At 39.9% G+C, this 21821-nt stretch overlaps 1 protein-coding gene across 2 annotated transcripts in view; it reads left to right on the forward strand.

The window, feature by feature from the left end:
• Nucleotides 1–10128: 10128 nt before the first annotated feature.
• Nucleotides 10129–21821, forward strand: part of SMC5 (structural maintenance of chromosomes 5) — an 84211-nt gene continuing 72518 nt past the window's right edge. For both annotated transcript variants that reach the window (XM_080669799.1, XM_080669800.1), the window contains exons 1-2: nt 10129–10427; nt 17607–17748. In XM_080669799.1, coding sequence (XP_080525925.1) covers nt 10252–10427; nt 17607–17748 — 318 coding nt within the window. In that variant the 5' untranslated portion in view covers nt 10129–10251. The remainder of the gene's footprint in view (nt 10428–17606; nt 17749–21821) is intronic.

Raw genomic sequence — 21821 nt, forward strand, 5'->3', positions numbered from 1 at the left:
TCAACCACTGGGCCACACTGGCCAGGCAATAGGATGAAACTTTTTGATAGACACTTTAACTATTTTTTAAATAATTAGACCCCCTCCAATAAAAGCATTGAAAACATAATAGAACAAAACAGTACTCTATGAAAAACAAGCAGGTAGATTTTAAAGGGAACCAAACAGAACTTCTAACATGAAAAATACAGTCATTAAAATGAGAGTCCATGGAAAAGGCAAATATCTAGTTAGATGCATAAAGTAGAAGAGTCATGGTGAGCTAGAATATAAGATAATAAACCAGAATGCAATATATAGAAAGATAAAAAAGTGAAAAAATATAAAGGATACAATGAATGAGGCTATCATTCATTCTGTCTTTCATACTAGTGTATTAATATATACATACTAGTGTATTAAAATAAGAGCTCCAGAAAGACAGAATGGAGGGAGAGTATATTCAAAGGGAGAATATTTGAGACTATTTCAGAATTGGACATGCCTAAAAATGCTCAAAATCAGGAAGTTCAACAAATTCTGAGCAATATAAGTCAAAATAAATCCATTCCTAGATACATCATTATGAAATTATGGAATGCCAAAGGCAAAGAGACTGAAATGTAACTAGAATGAAAAGACAGATGAACTACAGAGGAATGAAAATTTAAAATCAAACTTCTCAATCATGAGGAAAGTGTGAAGACAGTGTAATAATATTTTTAACATGTTGAGAGAAAATAAATGTCAACTGAGAATTTTATCATTCAAAAGGGCAAAATAATATTTTCAGATAAACAAGGAAGAAATCATGTTTTATATGGTTATATGTATGTATACACACACATTTATATCTATCAATGATAGTAAAATGAATTTATACATATTCATGAATCAATGATAATAAATGAATATATATATCAATGATAGTACAAGTACCACATATAAAAATTCACTATATATATATATATATATAGTCATGTATAATTTGCCTTTTTGCTCAAAATTATGTTTTTGGAATTCAGCCATGTTGCATTTCTAGCTGTAGTTCATTTCTCTATGGTATGGTTTTCCATTACATGATTATACTGTAATTAATCCATTCTATCATTGATGGATACCTGGGTTGTTCTAGTGCTTTGCTATTGTGAATAGTGCTGCTAAAATATTCTCATACAAATAGCCAGGTACCCATGGGAAATAATTCCTTATGGTTATATAGCTAATACATAAATTGCAGGTTTGTATGATATGTACACTTAACTCAATGATGAAAAACTGCTTCTCAAGTGGCTACACTAACCTACACTATCCTTACCAGTATAGATGATGGCAAAACTTGCTAGTGTCAGACGTTAATTTTTGCCAATCTGATAATTATGAAATTGTATTTCAATGAGGTTTTAATTTGCATTTTTCTAATTATGAGTTAAATTGAGCATCTTATATGTCCTATGTCTATTCATGCAAAATGCCTATTTTGCCCATTTGTTTAATTGAACTATGTGTCATTTTCTTGCTCTCTTTTTAAATTTTATTTATTTTTAGAATTTAATGTTAAAGAGAGTTTATTAGTGAAGCAGTGAGGCAGAGAGTGGCTACTCCACCAACAGAGCAGCCCCTCCCTAGTGGGGATTTACTTCTTTCTTTGAGGCTCATTTCATCCAAGGGTAAGGCATTCAAGAAGGGGGAAGAATATTCAGGATTTTTCCGGGGGAAAGGGGTGGAGACTTCTTGGAAGAGTCCCCTAGATAACACCTTGTGTCTTTATACTAGCTTTCTGTTTTGATTATGGTGATGTCATGTAGTATGCTAATATTACATTGAGTGTATAATGAGGCTAGAGGTTCCCACAAGGTGAAATTAGTCACCATGTTGAATCGAACTGGTCTGCTGCAGGTGCTAAGCCATAAATCCATGAGCGGGGGGGGGGGGGGGGTTGTCTTACTATCTCCTTGATAGTCCTTATAGCCCTTATGGATTAAAGCCCTTTGACCACATACCCTATCTCACTCCCCCCTCAGAAATTTTGTTCCTCCTGATTCTTAAAGGGTTGTTGGGTTGGAGGGTATGTATCATATTTGTATATTTTTGTAGTAATTCTCTAATATTAAGCTTCTGTTTGTATTAAAGGTTGCAAGTGTCTTTTTTTTTTTTTTTAGCTGTGACTCTCCCCTCCCCTTTGGTGCATGAGATGATGCTCCAGCCAACTGAGCCACCCGGCCAGGGCAGCCATTTCCAGTTTTTAGAGGCTTCCCACATTCCTTAGCCCCACTCCTTAGTTTTTATTATATATTAACTAATAATCTTTCAATTTTATTAATGATTTATGTATATTTTGTCTTATTTAAGAAACTCTTCCTTACCTTGTGTTTTGAAAGATGTTCCCTTGTGGTTTCTCTTAAAAAATTAAATGTTTGCCTATCACCTTTAAGTCTTTGATTCATCTGGAATTATATCTAGTAAAATTGTCAAGTTCTCTATCACTTATTGGAATAGACTCTATATTTGCATTCATTTCCTGTTGTGGCTGTAACAAATTACTACACACTGCTACACTATTTGTGTCACAAAACAGCACATTTATTATCTTACACGTCTGGAAGTTAGAATTCTGAAAATGGATCTCATGAGGCTAAAATCAATGTGTTGGCAGGGTTGTGTGTTCCTTTAAGGGAAGCTCTGGGAAAATACATTTCTTGCCATTTCCAGCTTTTTTTATTTTTCATTTTTTTAGAGAGAGAGAACAGGGAGGGGGAGGGGAGAGAGAGACATTGATGTGAAAGAGAAACATCAATAGGTTGCCTCCCACACGTGCCCTGACCAGAGGTGGAACCCGCAGCCTAGGCATGTTATACTGACTGGGAATCGAACCAGAAACCCTTTGGTGCATGGGATGATGCTCCAGCCAACTGAGCCACCCGGCCAGGGCAGCCATTTCCAGCTTTTAGGGGCTTCCCACATTCCTTAGCTCCTGGCCACCTTCCAACTGTCATCACTCACATCCGCTTTTGTGGTCACAGCTCCTGTCATTCTGACCCTCTTGCCTCCCTCTTATAAGGGCTCTTGTCATTATATTTGGCCAACCTGGATGAGCCAGGATAATTACCCCATCTTAAAATCCTTAATCACACCTGCAATTCCCTTTTGCTATGTAAAGTAACATATTCACAAGTGCCAGGGATTAGAATGTGGGCCATCTTTGGGGAGCCATTATTCTGCCTACCATGATTTTCTTTTACTTTTAAATCAGATTTTTTAATAGGCCCAGTTTGGGTTTTTCCTTTTGGATGTTTCTATCTGCTCTGTTTTCTTAATTTATTTTGCAGACTTAAAATATCCAATATGACAGCGGTAAGGTTAGGGAGAGGTGGGGGAAATAAGAGATCAACTGAAGGACTTGTATGCATGCATATAAGAGTAACCAACGGATGCAAAATATTGGGGGGTGAGGGCATGTATGGGAGTGGGGTGGGGGGGGCAATGGTAAGATATGTACACATATAATACCTTAATAAAAATTTGAAAAAAAATAAAATATCCAATATGGTGCTCAATAGAAGTATGAATAGTATCATGCTTGACTTGTTCCAGAATTTGAGAATATTTCAAAGTATTTCATCATAGAATATGAGTTTGCTGAAGATTTTTGGAGTTGCTTTTTATTTGTTAAAGGAAGTTTTCTTTTACTTGTACTTTCTAGGAAATTTAAACATGAATGTGTGTTGAAAATAATGTGTTTTTTCTGCTTCAATCTTTCTCCTGTAATCTTTTAATATGAATAATCACATTAATCGATTTAACTTGCTAGTACTTAATCTTGAATTCCTATAATAAAGCCAATTAGGTCATGAAGTATTTACTGTTTTGAACATTGGTAGATAGTTGCATATATGTTAATGAGTAAGGTAAGAACTTTTCATTTCCTTTAATTTCCTTAGAAATTTAGGGGCTTTAGACACAGTTCAACTCCTAGGGGAGCTGGAAAGGCTCCCTTCCTTTTCTATACTCTGAAAAAGGGCAGGATTAGAGCAGTGGTTCTCAACTGGAGCAATTGTACCCCTTAAGGGACATTGCTAATATCTGGAGACATTTTTTATTGTTAAAACTGGGGAGGTGCGACTGGTATCTAGTGGATAGAGGGCAAGGATGCTGCTGACCATCCTACAATGCACAGGACAGCTGCCTCCTCTTCCCCCAACAAAGAATTTTATCTTACCCAAGATGTCAATAGTACTAAAGTTGTGATTTCGCCTCTCATTCTGAATAAATAATCTCTATCCTAATTTTGTGTTTTTTCAGATGGGGCTTCACTACTTATATGAGCTTCAGGCTCCACAGAATCTGGAGCTGGTGGGAGAAAGTGGGCACTGTGTAGAGGAGAGGGGTGTGTGTGTGTAAAAGAGAGAGATAATAACCATTGAGCCAAAGCCAATGCTAGAAAGAGATGGGGGGGGGGGGGGCGGGGAATAGAGAAATTTTGTTTTGACATACTTTCAAATAATCACAGTTACTAAGAAATTGGCCACAAGCAATAATACTAAGAAACTGAAGGAAATTAGTTGATATATGGTCCAGCAATCCTAATTTTTGGTATCTATTCTAGAGAAATGCTAGCACATATACATAAAGATGTATCTGAGGATTCTTCCTGAAGCAATGTTTGTAAAAATGAAAAATTGGAAGCAATCTATATGTCAGATCTGTAGAGTAATGGATAAAGTATGATAAATACATACAAAACTCTAGAAAAGTTCAAAGGAAACCAGATTTATATGAGTCAACATGAGTATATCTCAAAATTATATTTTTGAATGAAAAACCAAGTTGTATAACTACTCTTATTATATTTTATGTTAATAATGTATACATGTAATACATTATGTGTTTATGTAATACATATGTTCAAACTCAGAATATTACTATGTATCTTCTCTAATTCAAATGCTTATGAAATATTAAAATTGCCTTAAAGGACATTACATTACACAATGAATAAGTGCATAAGAGTAGTTAACTAGGGCAGTGGTCGGCAAACTCATTAGTCAACAGCACCAAATATCAACAGTACAACGATTGAAATTTCTTTTGAGAGCCAAATTTTTTAAACTTAAACTTCTTCTAACGCCACTTCTTCAAAATAGACTCGCTCAGGCCATGGTATTTTGTGGAAGAGCCACACTCAAGGGGCCAAAGAGCCACATGTGGCTCGTGAGCCACAGTTTGTCGACCATGGAACTAGGGGATAAGGAGTACAGGAACAAAACTGAGAAAAAAAATGTCAAATACACACTAATTTTATCTTCATTGTTTTAACTTTTAAAAGGACAATGTATTTATATGCTTCATGTATAAATTTTAAAAGTAGATAATAGAAAAAAAACTAGATGAAATAAAATTGTAAGTGGTGTTAATTCTTTATTGTAGATAGAGTCCCGGTGCACAAAATTCATGCATGGAGTGTGGGGGAATCCCTCAGCCCACCCTGTACCCTCTCACAATCCGGGACCCCTGGGGGATGTGCGACTGCCAGTTTAGGCCCTGTAGGATGTCTGCGGGATTGGGCCTAAACTGGCAGTCGGACATCCCTCTTGCAATCTGGGACTGCTGGCTCCTAACCGCTCACCTGCCTGCCTGCCTGATTGCCCCTAACCACTCGCCCTGCCTGTCTGATCACCCCTAACCACTTGCCTGCCTGCCTCATTGCCCCTAACTGCTCGCCTGCCTGTCTGATCGCCCCTAACTGCCTCTGCCTGCCTGGCTTCCTCACCACCCCTAACCACCTCTGCCTGCCTGCCTTCCTCACCACCCCTAACCACCTCTGCCTGCCTGCCTCATCGCCCCTAACCACCTCTGCCTGCCTGCCTGCTTGCCCCTAACCACTGTCTGCCTGCCTGATTGCCCCTAACCGCTCGACTGCCTGCTTGCCCCTAACAACTCACCTGCCTGCCTCATCACCCCTAACCACTCTGCCTGCCTGCCTGATCACCCCTGACTGCTTGCCTGCCTGATTGCCCCTAACCACCTCTGCCTCAGCCCCCGCTGCCATGGCTTCATCTGGAAGGACATCCGTAATGACATCCAGAAGGTCGTTTGGCTGTCCAGTCTAATTAGCATATTATGCTTTTATTATTATAGATATATGGATGAATGGATGTTAGTTTCTGTTTAGTGCTTTTTTGGGTTTTCAAACTTCCAAAAATACAACTTTAATTTTTAAAAAAGAGTTTTATAATTACCAAATCAAAGCTGTGGAAGTGAGAAATTAAAACCACCAAGTTTATGGGAGAGTTCAGCAATACCCCAGCTTGTTGAGATGCTGGGATGAAATGTCACTCTTGGTGACTAATACCACAGGACTGGATTTAATAATTCATATAACTAATTTCAACAGATTCTCCACAGTTCTAACAATTACCCACTTTCTTTCCTTTGGGAAGTAACAGGGAGTGAGAAGAAACCCTTGCTCTCCCTCCAGATGCTCCTGACCTAGCCTGGGCAAGAAGGACTATCAATTCCCTTTGCAAGGACTTGCAGAGGGGATTGCACATGGTGCTTTAGCACCTTGTTCTTGAGGAATTAAAGGTAAATTCCTTCTGGAGCAAGTTAATACTGTTCTCCAATTTTATATTCTCAAAAGAAATGAAGGCCGGTTTAGCTCTAGGCTTTCTATCATGACACATCACAAAGAACCTCTGAAATTTAATATTAATTCCTAATGATTTTTTTAGTTTTTCAGTTGGTTTTTGTATCCAAGAGATGGAAATTTGGGAAAGGGGCAAATCTGTTGAGACATTGATACAGAATATAAAATGAATTACGAAAAAGTGCTTAGAACAGTAGTTTGGTGTATGGTAAGTGCTGTTGGTTTTAGCTATTACTACTAATACTACAGCTATTACTACAAACAACTCTAATACTAATATGATGGCAGTATAAGTAGGTATTTTGTTTTCTATTATGGTAGAAACAACATCTCTAGCAGAAGCTTGCTCTATGGGGTTTTAGGTCCCGTGGGGAAGGGTGTTGATTCTCCTCAGAACTCCTCATCCCTGCCTAGATCTTCCCCAGGAGTTATTTAACTAGATCAGTAAGAAAGTGTACATGGCAGGAAGGTGGAGGGAGTGGGAGAAGAAGGTTTGTTCCTGGGTGCCAAGGACTCAGGTTTTAGCATCTGCTTGCTTCCCTCTCTTTCAAGCCATGAGGGTTTACTTTTCACTTTAAGAATTTGCCACAAGCAAACATAATATGTCCTCTTACTTGGTATATAAACCAGAAGAGATTATTCCTGTTAACCTGTGAGGGTTCTTGTTAGAATAGTAAAATGTCTCGAGACGTCTCAGTGGAGTCCCACTCCATGCATCTTGTCCACCTTCTTGCTATTGTGGCACCATTATCAAGGGCTTGAAGTGAAGCCAAGAAAGAGAACAAACACTGAAGATGGTATTTTGATGGTGAGATGAAATGTGTAATCCTTGACCCTGCCCCTTTCTGCCAGCTTTCTGTTTGTGTCAGTTTTAAAGTTTCTGCAGAATGGAAGGTCATCACATAAAATTTTCCTTTTTAATGGATGATGGTAGAGTATAACTGGCTGGCTGATTAAACAAGAACTCATAGTGTATGTGCACTTGTGGGGTCATCACAAGTTCAGGGGCTCATTCTTAAATTTCAAGTTTATAAGCACCATTTGATTCACTATAGAAATGATGGTACAAAAATGATCAGACTGGTTCTCTTCCCTCAATTCTCATTACCACTGTCTACATTATTTTCCCATCAGGATAGATTCCCCCAGATGTAATCATTTCTTCAAAGAATTTGACTCTCCGAAGGCTCTTGAAGCAGGGTAACAAATTTATTTATTTATTTATTTGTATTAGTAATGTAAGGAATGATAGTGCTATTGAACTCAAAGGGGTTCCCTGGCTGGGATATTCTATTCAAGGACAAGATGTGATTGTCCTCAGGTCGTTTTATTTATTTGCAACAAGTAAAGGAGACAGGGGATTCGTATCCAAAGTTCTGTCTCCCAGAATGGAGGTTTAGCCATTGCTGTTTTGCACTATTTAGTTAATTGTTTTCTTCTTTGCAGCTGGCTAAACTTCAGGTCAAGTTCACCAAGTTGCAGCTGAGTCTTCAAAATACTGTGCTAGCCGAAACCGGTTTGGCTCAGTGGATAGAGCGTTAGCCTGCGGACTGAAAGGTCGCAGGTTCGATTCCGGTCAAGGGCATGTACCTTGGTTGCGGGCACATCCCCAGTGGGAGGTGTGCAGGAGGCAGCTGATCGATGTTTCTCTCTCATCGATGTTTCTAACTCTATCCCTCTCCCTTCCTCTCTGTAAAAAATCAATAAAATATTTTTTAAAAAAATACTGTGCTACCTTTTAGCATCTAGCAAGATAGCATTTAGTAAAAACTGCCCAGACCCTGAGACTTTTGTCTTATCTAACAATAGTATAATGGTGCCCTTTCATAAGCACTGAGTAGTTTTATTATTTTCTGCCATTTGACAGTTTTCAAATTATCCTTTATTTTAATTTGCTTTTTAAAAAATTTTTAGTAACCAAGACAAGTTCACCTGCTTTTTACTCATTCTTTTTTCTTCGGTTATAACTTTGAAGAGAATGCAGGTTCTATTTGCATGAGAGGAGAAAGCAGAGACCAGGGAAAGGAGCATTGGGATTCTACTGCAATAGCTTTCTATTTTATTTATTTAAGTACTGTTAATCTTCACCCAAGAATATTTATCCATTTTTTATTTTTAGAAAGAGTGAAAGGGAGGGAGAGAGACAAAGAGAGAGAGACATGGATGTGAGAAAGACATATCAATTGGTTGCCTTCTGCCTGCGCCCCTGGGGCTGGGGCTCCAGCCTGCAACCAAAGTCAGCAGGCCCTTGACCAGAATCCAACCTGGAACCCTTCAGTCTGCTGGCCAAAGCTGTGACTACTGAGCCAAATCCGCTAGGGCTGCAATAGCTTTTTAAATCGCCTACCCACTTCTACCTTGACTGCCTCCAGAGAGCAAACCAGAGAATTCACTTTAAAACTTTAACCAAATCCTGTCCCTCTCCTGCTTAAAACCATCCAGTGGCTTCCCATTGCTTTTCAAATAAAATTCAGCTGTGCCATGATGGGCACAGTTGTGCTATGCAATCTTGTTTACTGCACTGCAGCCACACCGGCCTTTGTTCCTCAAACACCCCACTTGCTTGCACATTAGTCTTCGTCCTTGCCTCTAATTGTCTTTGCTCATTCAGGCACTTGTCTCCTTCTCCTTGGCTTTTAGCTCAGACATCTCCTCAGACAGGCCTTCCATGCCTCCCACATCACAGTCATTGTTTTAGTTTCTTGTAGCACCTATCACAGCCTGAAATTACCCTTCGTTTGTTGGTTCGCTTATTCTTTTTCGCTCTCCCACACCACAAAGTAAGGTAGGAGACAGGCAGCCCAAGCCCCTTGATTAAACACTGTTAGTTGAGTGAAGATCGCAGTGCCCCTCATCTTTAACGAAGGGGTTAACTAGACGAACGCGAGCAGGTTTAAGTGGAAGCACCCTCTAACGAAGCCAGGGCATTCTCGTTTCTGCATTACTAGAAACCTCGGGAGGAGGAAGTCTTAATAAGGACTTGGGAGGCGAGAGCAGGGAATAAATAGGAAGAATCTGTGCGATGCAGTCTTTTCACAAGCCGGAGAGCGCGGGAGACTTAGCATGATGCTTTAAGGCAGCCATTGGGCACGGAGCCTTTTGGAAGTTTTCTTTTAAGACCCCGGGACCTGAGTGAAAGCAAACGGAAGCACACTGAGACGAGGAAGAGCCGAAGACCTGCGAGTCCCGGCGCACTTGGGCGGAATCCACGCAAGACCGGTCTCGCGTCGCCCACCTCTGTCCTCCTGCAAACGCCTCCCTCTGTCCCCTCGCGGGTCGGCTTCCCTAGAGCGCTGAAAGGGCTTTCAAAATACTAAATCTTTTTCTAAATTAAAAAAATAATTACCATCTGAAAATGGCAGGAATGTACAGAAAAGAAAGTCCGGTAGCCGAATTCCACTAATCTTCCAGCCACCCCCACGCACCCCACATTAGGCCTCCCAGGGGCCGGGGTGGGGCGGGGCGGGGCGTGCCCACGGACGCCCCCTGGCCGGACTGCGCAGGCGCGGGGCGGGCTCACAGGCAGTGTCGCGCGCCGCGTAGTTCGCGCGGGAGCGGGACGTCAGGGCGCCGAGTGTGCTGGTCGGTGGGAACGGAAGCCGCCGTGGGGCCGAGGGGAAGCCAGGATGGCGACTTCGAGCGGGAAGACCTCGACCCCAACGCCCCTAGCCTCCAAGAGACCTCTTCCGAAAGATCCCTCGTCGGAGGTCCCGAGCAAGAAAAAGAGTTCGGCGCCGCCTCTGTCGTTGTCCGGACATTTTGTGGAAGGCTCTATCGTTCGCATCGCGATGGAGAACTTCCTGTGAGTGGCCCGCGGCCGCGGGGAAGGCGAGCGGGCCTGGGGGCGCACGCTGCGTGCGTGTGCGCGCGTGGGTGCGTGGGTGGGTGGACGTGTGCCTGGCTTGTAGGTCTGGCCATGGTTACCGGCACAAATATTCGTAGGCTGTGGAGATTGATGTATGTGATGGTGTGCGAGGTGTGTGTCTTGTGTGATGCGTTTTTGTTTTGGTTTTATTCGTTCTACCAAGGTTTTTTGAAGGCGTCATTGGCCGGGCAGTGGACATAGTAGGGATTAGATCTCTGCCCGCTGCAAGTCACGGCCTACGGAGGGAGGACATAATCTGTAATTCACAAAACTATGGGCCCGCGGGACTCCCTGGAAGCAACAGTTAAATCAGAGCGGCAGTGATGATGTGGCAGTGGCCAGGTAGATAAAAATGGTGAAGGTGGTACGGGATGGAGGTTGCAAAGTACAAGAAAATTAATCCCTACTCTCAGTTGTTGGGCCTCCCAACAGACCCTTGACCCTTACAAATCCACTTTTCTGCCCTGGTTCCTTTCTCTCCCTCCAGACAATTAATTATAACTAATTATAATTATTTTAGAATTTAATATGTTTAAATACAAATACCGTGTTAGTATAGCACCTTACAGTTCATTTGATCAAGGTTTTTTTTTTAAGCTTGTACAGAGTAGTGTAGGGAAAATAATTGCAATGACAGCAACTTTTTTTTTCAAGCATCTATCATGCTAGTTGTGGAAGAAGGTGCTTTATTTATACAGTGCTCTCTCATTCTTCTTCACAACGATTCTTTGAATTACTATTTGAATCCAGATCAGGAAAGATCATCAAATGAATTACCTACCATAGAATGTATACATCAGGATGGCATGGGGGCACAAAGGATGAAGTGGTTACTATCTTCCACAACTGTGAGAAAGGGCTTTGTACAGACGTTATAAAAGTCTTAAAATAAGGGAACAGGGCTGTAGACAGAAGGAACTGCCTGCAGCAGTTTGTTATATTTAGGTATTTTAGTAAAACATAGGATGTGAGTGAATATGTGAACATAGGTGATACTGCAGAGGTAGTTACATAGGTGATACTGAGGGTCTGTTACATAATGTGTAAGGAATTCCAGCTTCATTCTAGGAAATGGCATGTGATTTATATTACTCTGGAAGCAGTGCAAAGGATGAATTAGAAAGGGTGCAAGATTGGAGGCAAGAAGACTTGCAATATGAAGGCAAGAGATTATTAGGATTTGAACTTGTTGAGTAGCACTGGGGAGGTAGGAGTGGAAATACAAGAAATTTCACAGAATCTGGCAACAGATTTTTTTTTAAAATAAATCTTTATTGTTCAGATTATTACAATTGTTCCTTTTTTTCCCCCCATAGCTCCCCTCCACCCGGTTCCCACCCCACCCTCTGCCCTTATCCCCCCCCCAACTGTTCTCATCCATAGGTGTACGATTTTTGTCCAGTCTCTTCCCACACCCCCCAAACCGCTTTCCTCCCGAGAATTGTCAGTCCACTCCCTTTTTATGCCCCTGATTCTATTATATTCACCAGTTTATTCTGTTCATCAGATTTTTTATTCACTTGATTTTTAGATTCGCTTGTTGATAGATATGTATTTGTTGTTCATAATTTTTATCTTTACCTTTTTCTTCTTCTTCCTCTTCTTAAAGAGTACCTTTCAGCATTTCATATAATACTGGTTTGGTAGTGATGAACTCCTTTAACTTTTTCTTATCTGTGAAGCTCTTTATCTGACCTTCAATTCTGAATGATAGCTTTGCTGGGTAGAGTAATCTTGGTTGTAGGTTCTTGCTTTTCATCACTTTGAATATTTCTTGCCACTCCCTTCTGGTCTGCATAGTTTCTGTTGAGAAATAAGCTGACAATCGTATGGGTGCTCCCTTGTAGGTAACTAACTGTTTTTCTCTTGTTCCTTTTAATATCCTCTCTTTGTCTTTTGCTCTTGGCATTTTAATTATGATGTGTCTTGGTGTGGTCCTCTTTGGATTCCTTTTGTTTGGGGTTCTCTGTGCTTCCTGGACTTGTAAGTCTATTTCTTTCACCAGGTCAGGGAAGTTTTCTGTCATTATTTCTTCAAATAGGTTTTCAGTATCTTGCTCTCTCTCTTCTTCTGGCACCCCCATAATTCGGATGTTGGTACGCTTGAAGTTGTCCCAGAGGCTCCTTAGACTATCTTCATATTTTTGGATTCTTTTTTCTTTTTGCTTATCTGGTTGGGTGTTTTTTGCTTCTTTGTATTTCAAATCTTTGACTTGATTCTTGTGATCCTCTAGTCTGCTGTTGGATCTCTGTATATTATTTTTTATTTCACTCAGTGTATGCTTAATTTCTAGTTGGTCCTTTTTCATATCCTCAAGGGTCTCACTAAATTTATCGGCCTTTTCTAGAAAATTATTGAAAAACCTTATAACCATGTTTTTGAACTCTATATTCAGTCATTTGCTTTCCTCCATTTCTTTCATTTGTGACCCATTTCTTTGTCTCCACATTTTGGCTCTTTCCCTGAGTTGATAGAGTGACTTTGTGTGATAGGTGTCCTATAGGGCCCAGTGGCTCAGCCTCCCCAGTTACCCGAGGTGGACACTCTTGGTGCACCCCTTTGTGGGCTCTGTGCACAGTCTTGTTGTAGTTAAGCCTTGATTGTTGTTGGTATCACTGGGAGGAATTGACCTCCAGGCCACTTGGCTATGAGGATCAGCTGTGTCTATGCTGGGAGAACTGTGCTGGAGACACCCTTATGAGACAAGACTTGCAAAAGCCTCTGTGCTCAGCTTGGATGGGGCGGAGTCTCAGGGTGGAGCAGACAGCATTGGTTTCCCGTCATCCCTGCCCTAAGAGGCGTCCCTTGGTAATCGCTGCAAGCAACTCTGAGAGAAAGCCACCCTCGAGTTTTACTTTCTGCCAGACAGTCCAGTTTCTCCCCGTATGAGTCTGGGTCCCCAGAGTCTCGCCTGGAACTGGAGTTCAGAGCAGTCGGGAGCTTTTGTCTCCTTCCCGATTGAGAAAGCCAGCCGAGTGCTCCGTTGCCAGCCCTCTTCACGTGCGCCTTCGTACCTCTGCCTTCTGTAGTTCCTCTGAGTCTCAGTGTGTTTTTCTCTTTCCTGACAGTCCAGTTTCTCCCCGTTAGGAGTCTGGGTCCCCAGAGTCTCGCCCGGAACTGGAGTTCAGAGCAGTTGGGAGCTTTTGTCTCCCTCCTGATTGAGAAAGCCAGCCGCGTACTCAGTTGCCAGTCCTCTCCGCTCGCGCCTTCGTACCTCAGCCTTTTGCAGCTCCTCTGAGTCTCAGTGTGCTTTTCTCTTTCCTTTTAGTTGTAGAATTTTCATTCAGCCAGCCTTCCTGTGGTTCTGGATGATGTCCGTTTTGTCTTTTAGTTGTAGTTTTGAAATTGTTGTGCGAAGCAGCAGTTTAGGTGTTTACATGCCGCCATCTTGGTTTCTCCTCTACCAGCTGGCAACAGATTAATTGGAAAACATTGGGGTAAAGGAGAATTGCAGCATTGGCTAATTGGTCAAATATGGCATTATTCAGAACTGGGAACACTTAAGAGAGAATAATAATAATAAGGGCCTTTTGGATCCTGTGACTTCAAGTTTCTTGTGGGCGGGGGTGGGGTTCTTCCATAGACAGTATTTTAAGTGTCTGAGGCTTACAGGAAAGTGTGAACAGATGAGAGATTTGGGAATCATGCATATAAGTAATTGTTGAAGTTGCAGAAATGGCTGAGATTGCCCAAAAGGAAATATAAATTGGAGAAATAGAAGGCCAAGTATAAAGTCCTGGAGGAATGCCAACATTTAAGGGTGAGCTGAAGAGGAATTCACAGGCTGAGAAGGAACTATTCAGAGTGGTGAGAGAAGAACTGTAGGAGAGTATTATCAAAGAAGCCAAGGAAAAAGAGTGTTTCAAAAATTCCTGCTACACTGAAGTCATTACAGGAGTGAAAAAGAGCCTACTGCATTAAGAATTTGGAAATCTTTGACCCTTTGAAGAAGAATACTCTTGCAGATAAAGAAGAATGAATGAGTGTTGAGGGAGTAAAACTTAGATGTGAAGAGAAGGAAAAATCTGGCTGGAAAAGGCAGGACTAGAACTAGGGGAGGTTTTATTTTCACAGTGAAAGGACTTCTGAGTTTTAGGAAAGAAGTGAGAGAGAGAAGCTTAGAGAAAAATGTTCTGGAAAAGAATGGCCAAGGGAAGGATTCCTTTGCATGAACCAAGTCAATGGGGTTGGGAGTGGAGGGCAAGATTTCTAGGTAGCAGGAACAGCATGTGCAAAGGCTCCATTGGAGAAAGGAAGGAAGCCTAAAATAAGTCAAGAAACTGAAAAAAATTCATTATAGATATGATTTAGAGGTCTGATTAGAGAAGAGGGGAAGGAGATAGAAAGGAGAAAAAGTGGAAGCTAGAGAGAGCTAAATTATTAAGGATCCTATTTATTTTTATTTTTCTTTATTTTTTTAACAAGTGACATCAGATTTGCACGTATACCATCATGATTTGGTGATTGATGAAGGAGTGTTGTGGGTAGAGGTTAAGGAAATGGTAGAATCAAAGATAATTCAAAACTAATGCCTCGGTTTCTGAATGATATCATTCACTAAGATCGCAAGAGTGGTTTTGGATGACAAAGATGGTGGCTTTCGTTTTGAATGTATTAAGTTTGAGTGACAGTTGTGGGACTTCCAAATAAAGTTTTTGAGGTGGTAATTTCATTTATAGGTCATCTGAGCTGACTTTCAGCATGTAGATGCTCTCTGAGGCCATAGAGAATACATGGGATACCAGGCAAAGTATATAAACTGAGAAGAGATGGGCCTTTGACAATAGCTGTTTCTGGGGAGCTTAGATGAAAGGGAACTCACAGAAAGGGAACTCCCAATAAACATAATCTAGAGTCAGAACAATTCATTATTTTAAATGCAAAGGCTTTGTTTTGCTTTTGGCAACTCTTCCTGTTTGTACCAGGGGTCCTCAAACTATGGCCCGTGGGCCACATGTGGCCTGCCGAGGACATTTATCCGGCCCGCCGGGTGCCGCTGCCTGTCCTGCTTAGCAGCCGACTCGTCCCGGGCCTGCAGTGTGCATAGGAATTTGTTCATAGTTTTTTTTTTAAACTATAGTCCGGCCCTCCAATGGTCCGAGGGACAGTGAACTGGCCCCCTGTTTAAAAAGTTTGAGGACCCCTGGTAGACCATAAATTCTCATGCTTTTTTCTGTTGTCTCTATTGTTTTCTTAAATACCAGTTACAACGCTATTTTAGTAAGAGTTGTGCAGAGATTTCACAGCAGAATATTCAAGTGTTAAAAGAATAGGGCTTGTGTGTTGGGATTAAGAAATTCCACCTCAGGTAATTTTCCAGATGTGTGAAGTTCCCCAAAGAGTTTTACTTTATCCATTATAAAGAGTTCCTTTAAGACCCAGCTGCTAACAGAATAAAGCATCTGAAAAAAGTAGATAGATGCTGTGTAGAAATGTGGGGTTGGAAACCTGCCAGAAAATACTTCTCTTTTAACTACCTGTTTCTGTTTTTATTACCACCTGGTATTTCAAAATTATTCATTTTTTTTTAGTATTAAAGTTGAATGTGTTTGGTTAAGTTATTTATGTGTAGGGTGTGGCAAAAAATAGGTATACAGTTGTGAGTATGCAAAACACAGTTTATTTTTGTATTATTGTTTTCCATAGGAACAACTGTAAACCTACTTTTGCCCCACACTATATTTAGTGGATTAGTAGCAGGTAAAACATTTATTCTTGGAGAATTAGTTGTGGGAACAGGATGTTATTTATGAGGTTTAATTCAGGGTATTCAGAGATAAGCTAGAAAATATCTGAGAGTTAGCTTCACATTTTGCTATAGCTGTCCCTGGCCACTAATAAGGATTAGATGCTATCGATGTAGGTAGAGTGCTGGACAGCATGCAGCTTTTTGGCACAAGGGAATATTACAGAAGTGCTTGGTGTTGATGCATTCTTGTTTCCTCCCATAGGAATAAGTTCTATTTGAACATAGACTATGCATCCTTGGGTGAATCTCTGGCAGCATATTCAAGGAAAATGGATGTAATTTTTTAAAATTAATAATAAAATGAAACCATTGGGTTGATATATATCTTCAGTTTTCTAATTATAATAAAAACAATTTGATTGGATTATTTCAAATATTAGGATATATAAAGTTACTGTTAAGCATTTTAGTTTAAAACAAATGTGAAATGTAAAATCTACAGCTTACAGATGAACCATGGCTTCTCTTATATAACATTTTTTAAAATTATTTGTATAGTAGCTTTGATATATTCTTTCATGTATTAAAATTGTTAAAAAATAAATAATATCAAGCTTTGCTTTACTCAAACAATTATAGTTGAAACAGGCATACGAAATATATTTTCCTAATGATATTGTCATTTTATTTATTTAGTTTTTAAATTTTATTTTTCAATTACATTCAGTATTATTTTATACTAGAGGCCACGAAATTTGTGCAGGAGTAGGCCTTCATTCCCCCAGCTGCTGGCACTGGCTTCCCTCTGACACTCGGGACTTGGGCTTCCCTCCGGCCGCAGGCAGGCACTCAGGACCTGGGCTTCCCTCGCAGAGCCGGCTTTGTCCGGAAGGATGTCTGGTCTAATTAGCATATAATGCTTTTATTATTATAGATTAATTTCAGATGTATAGCATAGTGGTGAGACAGTCATATACAGTCATATACAAAGGGGTCCCCAATATTTCATGTACCCATCTGGCACCATTACATAGTTATTACAATATTGACTATATTCTCTATTCTGTACTTTACATCCCTATGACTGTTCTGTAACTACCAATTGTATTCTTATTCCCTTCACCTTTTTCACCAAGCCTCCAACCCAACACTCAGTCTGGCAACCATCAGTTTGTTCTGTATCTGTGAGTCTTTCTGTTTTGTTTGTTGTTTAGATTGGCTTTTTCATTTTTTTTCCATTAATAGATTTTTTTCCCCTCTAGTTTATTAACAACCTATAAAAACATTAAATTTGTAAGATTAGCTGGCTTTAAAGGAATTTAAACCTATAGATGATGATAATGTAAAGCAAGAAGAAATGCTTTTGCAAAGAAAATAATATTCTTCACTTCTTCTCTGCTTAGTAATTTCACCTCTTTATAATTTAGAACATATGATATCTGTGAAGTATGCCCTGGACCCCACTTGAATATGATTATTGGAGCTAATGGAACGGGGAAGTCCAGCATTGTGTGTGCCATTTGCCTTGGATTAGCAGGCAAACCTGCTTTCATGGGACGGGCTGATAAGGTGAGTTAACATAAGTACTTTTTTAAAAATTTCAAAGTGGTGACTTGCTTTAGTAAGAAATTCATTTCTACATTTCAGTTTCTTGGTTGTAGCAAAAATGTTGTGCTTGAATTTAAAGAATGAAGTTGGCAGGTAGAGAAGCTGGGAGGCTATTGCCATTTCTAGAAATATTTTAGGCTATAGATGGAGAGAATTCTCCAAGTATACAATACTTGCAATTCTTAGATAGAGTCAAAAAAAATTTTTTTTAAATGTACTGCTGGGCTTGTGGAAAGGTGAAGTGATTTAACAGGCCGAAACAAAATAGTATGGATCTGAAAACTTAAGCAAGCTCTAGAAGTGTTTCCCTAGGGGTATTTGCTTACCTTCTACCTTAAAGCCTGGCTTTGAATTAGATCCATGGGATAGGGAGCCCTGAAGGTGGTGGGACAGGGCTAGAAGATAAAACTAGAAGCCAAGTACTACGTGTAGCACAGAAAACACACTGTCAGAATGGGACAGTGGGATTGCTTACTCTTCTCATTGTTAACTCTGAATATAGTAGAGAGAAAAAAGAAACTCAATGAATTCTTAACCACAAGCCTTAATACATGTTTGGGGCCAGAATTCATATAACCTATATGGCCTAAATATCATAAATTGTAATTTTAGTTTAGAGTGGTCACAGTTAGTAATATCTCCAGGCATTGGCAGAAGCACATGTAAATCCTCTTAAGGAAAATAGCTTCAATTCTCAAAAGTATTCAAATGTAAAGGTGTAAGAAATTCATGAATTCATAACCAAAAGTCACAAAACATAGTAGGAAATGGATATCCAAAAATAAAAGCTAACAAAAATATCAGACTACAAAATCAGACCTACAAAGCTTATAAATAGACAGCATAAACTAGGAATCTTTAGTGTAAAGAAATAAAAGAAGGCTGTAAGAGTAATAAAGGAGCCCTGCCAGTGTGGCTCAGTGGTTGAATGTCAACCTGTGAATCAGGAGGCCATGGTTCGATTCCTGGTCAGGGCACATGCCTGGATTGTGAGCTCGATACCCAGTAAGGGGGGGGGGGGGTGTGTGTGTGCAGTGATGATTTTCATCATTGATGTTTCTCTCCTCCTCCCTTCCTCACTCTGAAATTAAAAAAAAAAAACTTATTTGTTACTCTTTTTTTTAAAAAAAAATAACAAAAAGATTAGGTAAATTTGAAAAAGAATCAAATAGAACTTAAAGATACATTAATTGAAGAGAGAAACTTGTTGGGTAAAACAAAGCAGACACATTTGAGAAGAGAATTTATAAACTAAAGTACTTGAAATTTTTTCTTAAATGAAGAAAATCGAGGTTGAGGAATGATAGGTAAAGGATGATAATCCATTTTTTTTACTATAATATGAGAGATAGTATAGACTAAGAAAGAGGCAATATTTGAAGAAGGAATGACTAAGAATTTTCCAGAAACATTGAAATTTTGGATTCTCAAACTCAAGCAGTATAAATAAAAGAAATACAAAAGTAGACACATTGTAGTGAATTAAAGAATATCAAACACAGTAGTAATATGTTCTCAGAATGATGAGACAAAGAAACTTTGAAAGTATATAATTAGGAAGAAGGAATATGGTCCCAGTAGGAAAGTCTGAGATGTAAGAAGAAATGGTGAGCAAAGAAATGATAAACATGTGAGGAAATTATATAGAAACCATCAAATAACACTAATATCTAATTTGTAAAGTTTCAATAAAAAAGATAAAACTAACTGTTGCCCTTTCTGAACAACTAGAAGGGAGTGATCAAAGTTAAAATATTCTATGGATTTGTGGTGTTGGGAAGTTAAGATAATTGATTAACTTCAGAATTTATTAAGTTAAATATGCATCTTAAAATTTCTAGGGTAAACTACTAAAACAATGAAATTTATAAATCCTCCAAACAAGAAAGGTAAAGAAGTAGAATGAGAGAGGAGAGAGGAAAAAAAACCCAAAAACCAACACTGCTCAAACAACCCAAAAGTCTTCAGAATAGAGGAGAAGGCAAGAATCAGGAATATAGAAAATAAGATTATTAAAAAACATAAAATAAGATGATATAAAAAATCATGCAGCCCTAGCTGGTTTGGCTCAGTAGATTGAAGGGTCCCAGGTTCGATTCCTGTCAAGGGCACATGCCTGTGTTTCGGGCTCAATCCCCAGTAGAGGGCATGCAGGAAATAGCTGGTCAATGATTCTCATCATTGATGTTCCTGTCTCTCTCTCTTTTCCTTTCCTCTCTGAAATCAATAAAAATATATTAAAAAAATATATATATACTAGAGGCCCGGTGCATGAAAATTCATGCACTGGAAAGGGGGGGGTACCTCAGCCCGGTCTGCCCCCTCTCACAGTCTGGGAGACCTCAGGGGCAGGAGGTGACCTGGCGATCAGAGGAAGGCGACGCCCCCATCACACCTCTGCTGCTGCCACTGCCAGCAGCGCAAGCCTCGGCTGGCCCTGGTTACCTGAGCCTTGGGCTGGCCCTGGGCGGCTGGGCAGCCGCCATCTGAGGCTTGCCTGCGCCTCGGCCAGCCCTGCTTGCCTGAGCCTCAGTCAGTGGAGGGTGCAGGAGGGTGCAGGATGATCCGAGGCCCCCAGCGGGGCTGAGGGGACTCAGGCGGCAGGCACAAGGAGCAGCCATCCCCGCCCCCGCTGTGGGCGCCATCATCTTGTGACAGTGTGACGGTCAATTTGCACATTACCTCTTTATAATATAGGATATTTTTTTCATGCAAATAACACTGAGTGGCCAGATTATTATGATCTCTGAACGCATAATAATCTGGCCACACAGTGTATATCCTATTTAATAAAAGGCTAGTATGCAAATTGTCCCCTCGACCAGGAGTTCGACCAGCATGCAGACCGGCCAGCCGCCCATGTTCCCTCCAACTGGCCAGGCTGGCCGGACCCCACCCACTGGGCCTCTAATATATATATATATATATATATATATATATATATATATATATATGCACACACACACACACACACATATATATACACACACACATATATACACACACACACACACACACACACACAATCTCTCTCTCACACTCTGAGTGGCCAGATTATTATGCGTTCAGAGATCATAATAATCTGGCCACTTAGTATATCTTAGTATATAGTTATTGTAATATAAATTGTCTAAATTCTTGTTAAATGAGGAAGTCTGTTAGCATAGGTGAATAGTGCTATTTTATTCATAATAAGCATATCTAGCATAAAAAGTTGAAAGTAAGAGGATAAAAAATACATACCAGGCAAAAGAAAATAGGTGTAGCTGAATTAATACCAGGCAAAATAGACTTTAAAGTAAAAAGTACTTTTGGAGATAAAGTTGGTTATTTAATATTAATGAAAGGTTCGGTTCTCAACTTGAATTGACATAATCTAGCTCCAAAACACTTAAGCAAAATCAGCAGAACTAATTCTCACACGAGGATATATTTTTGCATTCATTTTTAGGGGGCAGGGGAGGAGAGAGAGACATCGATGTGAGAGAGACACATCCCAACCCGGGTGGGGGATCAAACTGGCAACCCAGGTATATGCCCTTGACTAGGAATCAAACCCATTACCCTTTGGTGCTTGGGCTGGTGCTCTAACCACTGAGCCAAGCCAGCCATGGCTAAATCAGCAGAACTCAATGAGAAATGAACAGATTGCATAATCACAGTGGGAAACTATTAATAAATCAATGAGATAAGAAATAGTAAGACTATAGGCATAGCTCAGAGATGCTGTAAGTTCAGTTCCAAACCATCACAATAAAGCGAATATCACACTAATTTTTTTGTTTCCCAGTGCATATATAAAAGTTATGTTTATACTATACTATAGTATAAGTGTGCAATAGCATTATGTCTAAAAATAAAAAACTTAGTGTATATACCTTAATCAAAAAATACTTTATTGCTAACCATCATATGAGCGTTTAGCAAATCATAGTATTTTTGGCATAGATAGACTTGCTCAACACAGGGTTGCCACAGAACTTCAGTTTGTAAAAAAAAATAATAAAATGCAATATCTGCAATGTAATAAAATG

The sequence above is a fragment of the Plecotus auritus genome, assembly GCF_963455305.1.
Source record: "Plecotus auritus genome assembly, chromosome: 5".
Taxonomy (NCBI): domain Eukaryota; kingdom Metazoa; phylum Chordata; class Mammalia; order Chiroptera; family Vespertilionidae; genus Plecotus; species Plecotus auritus.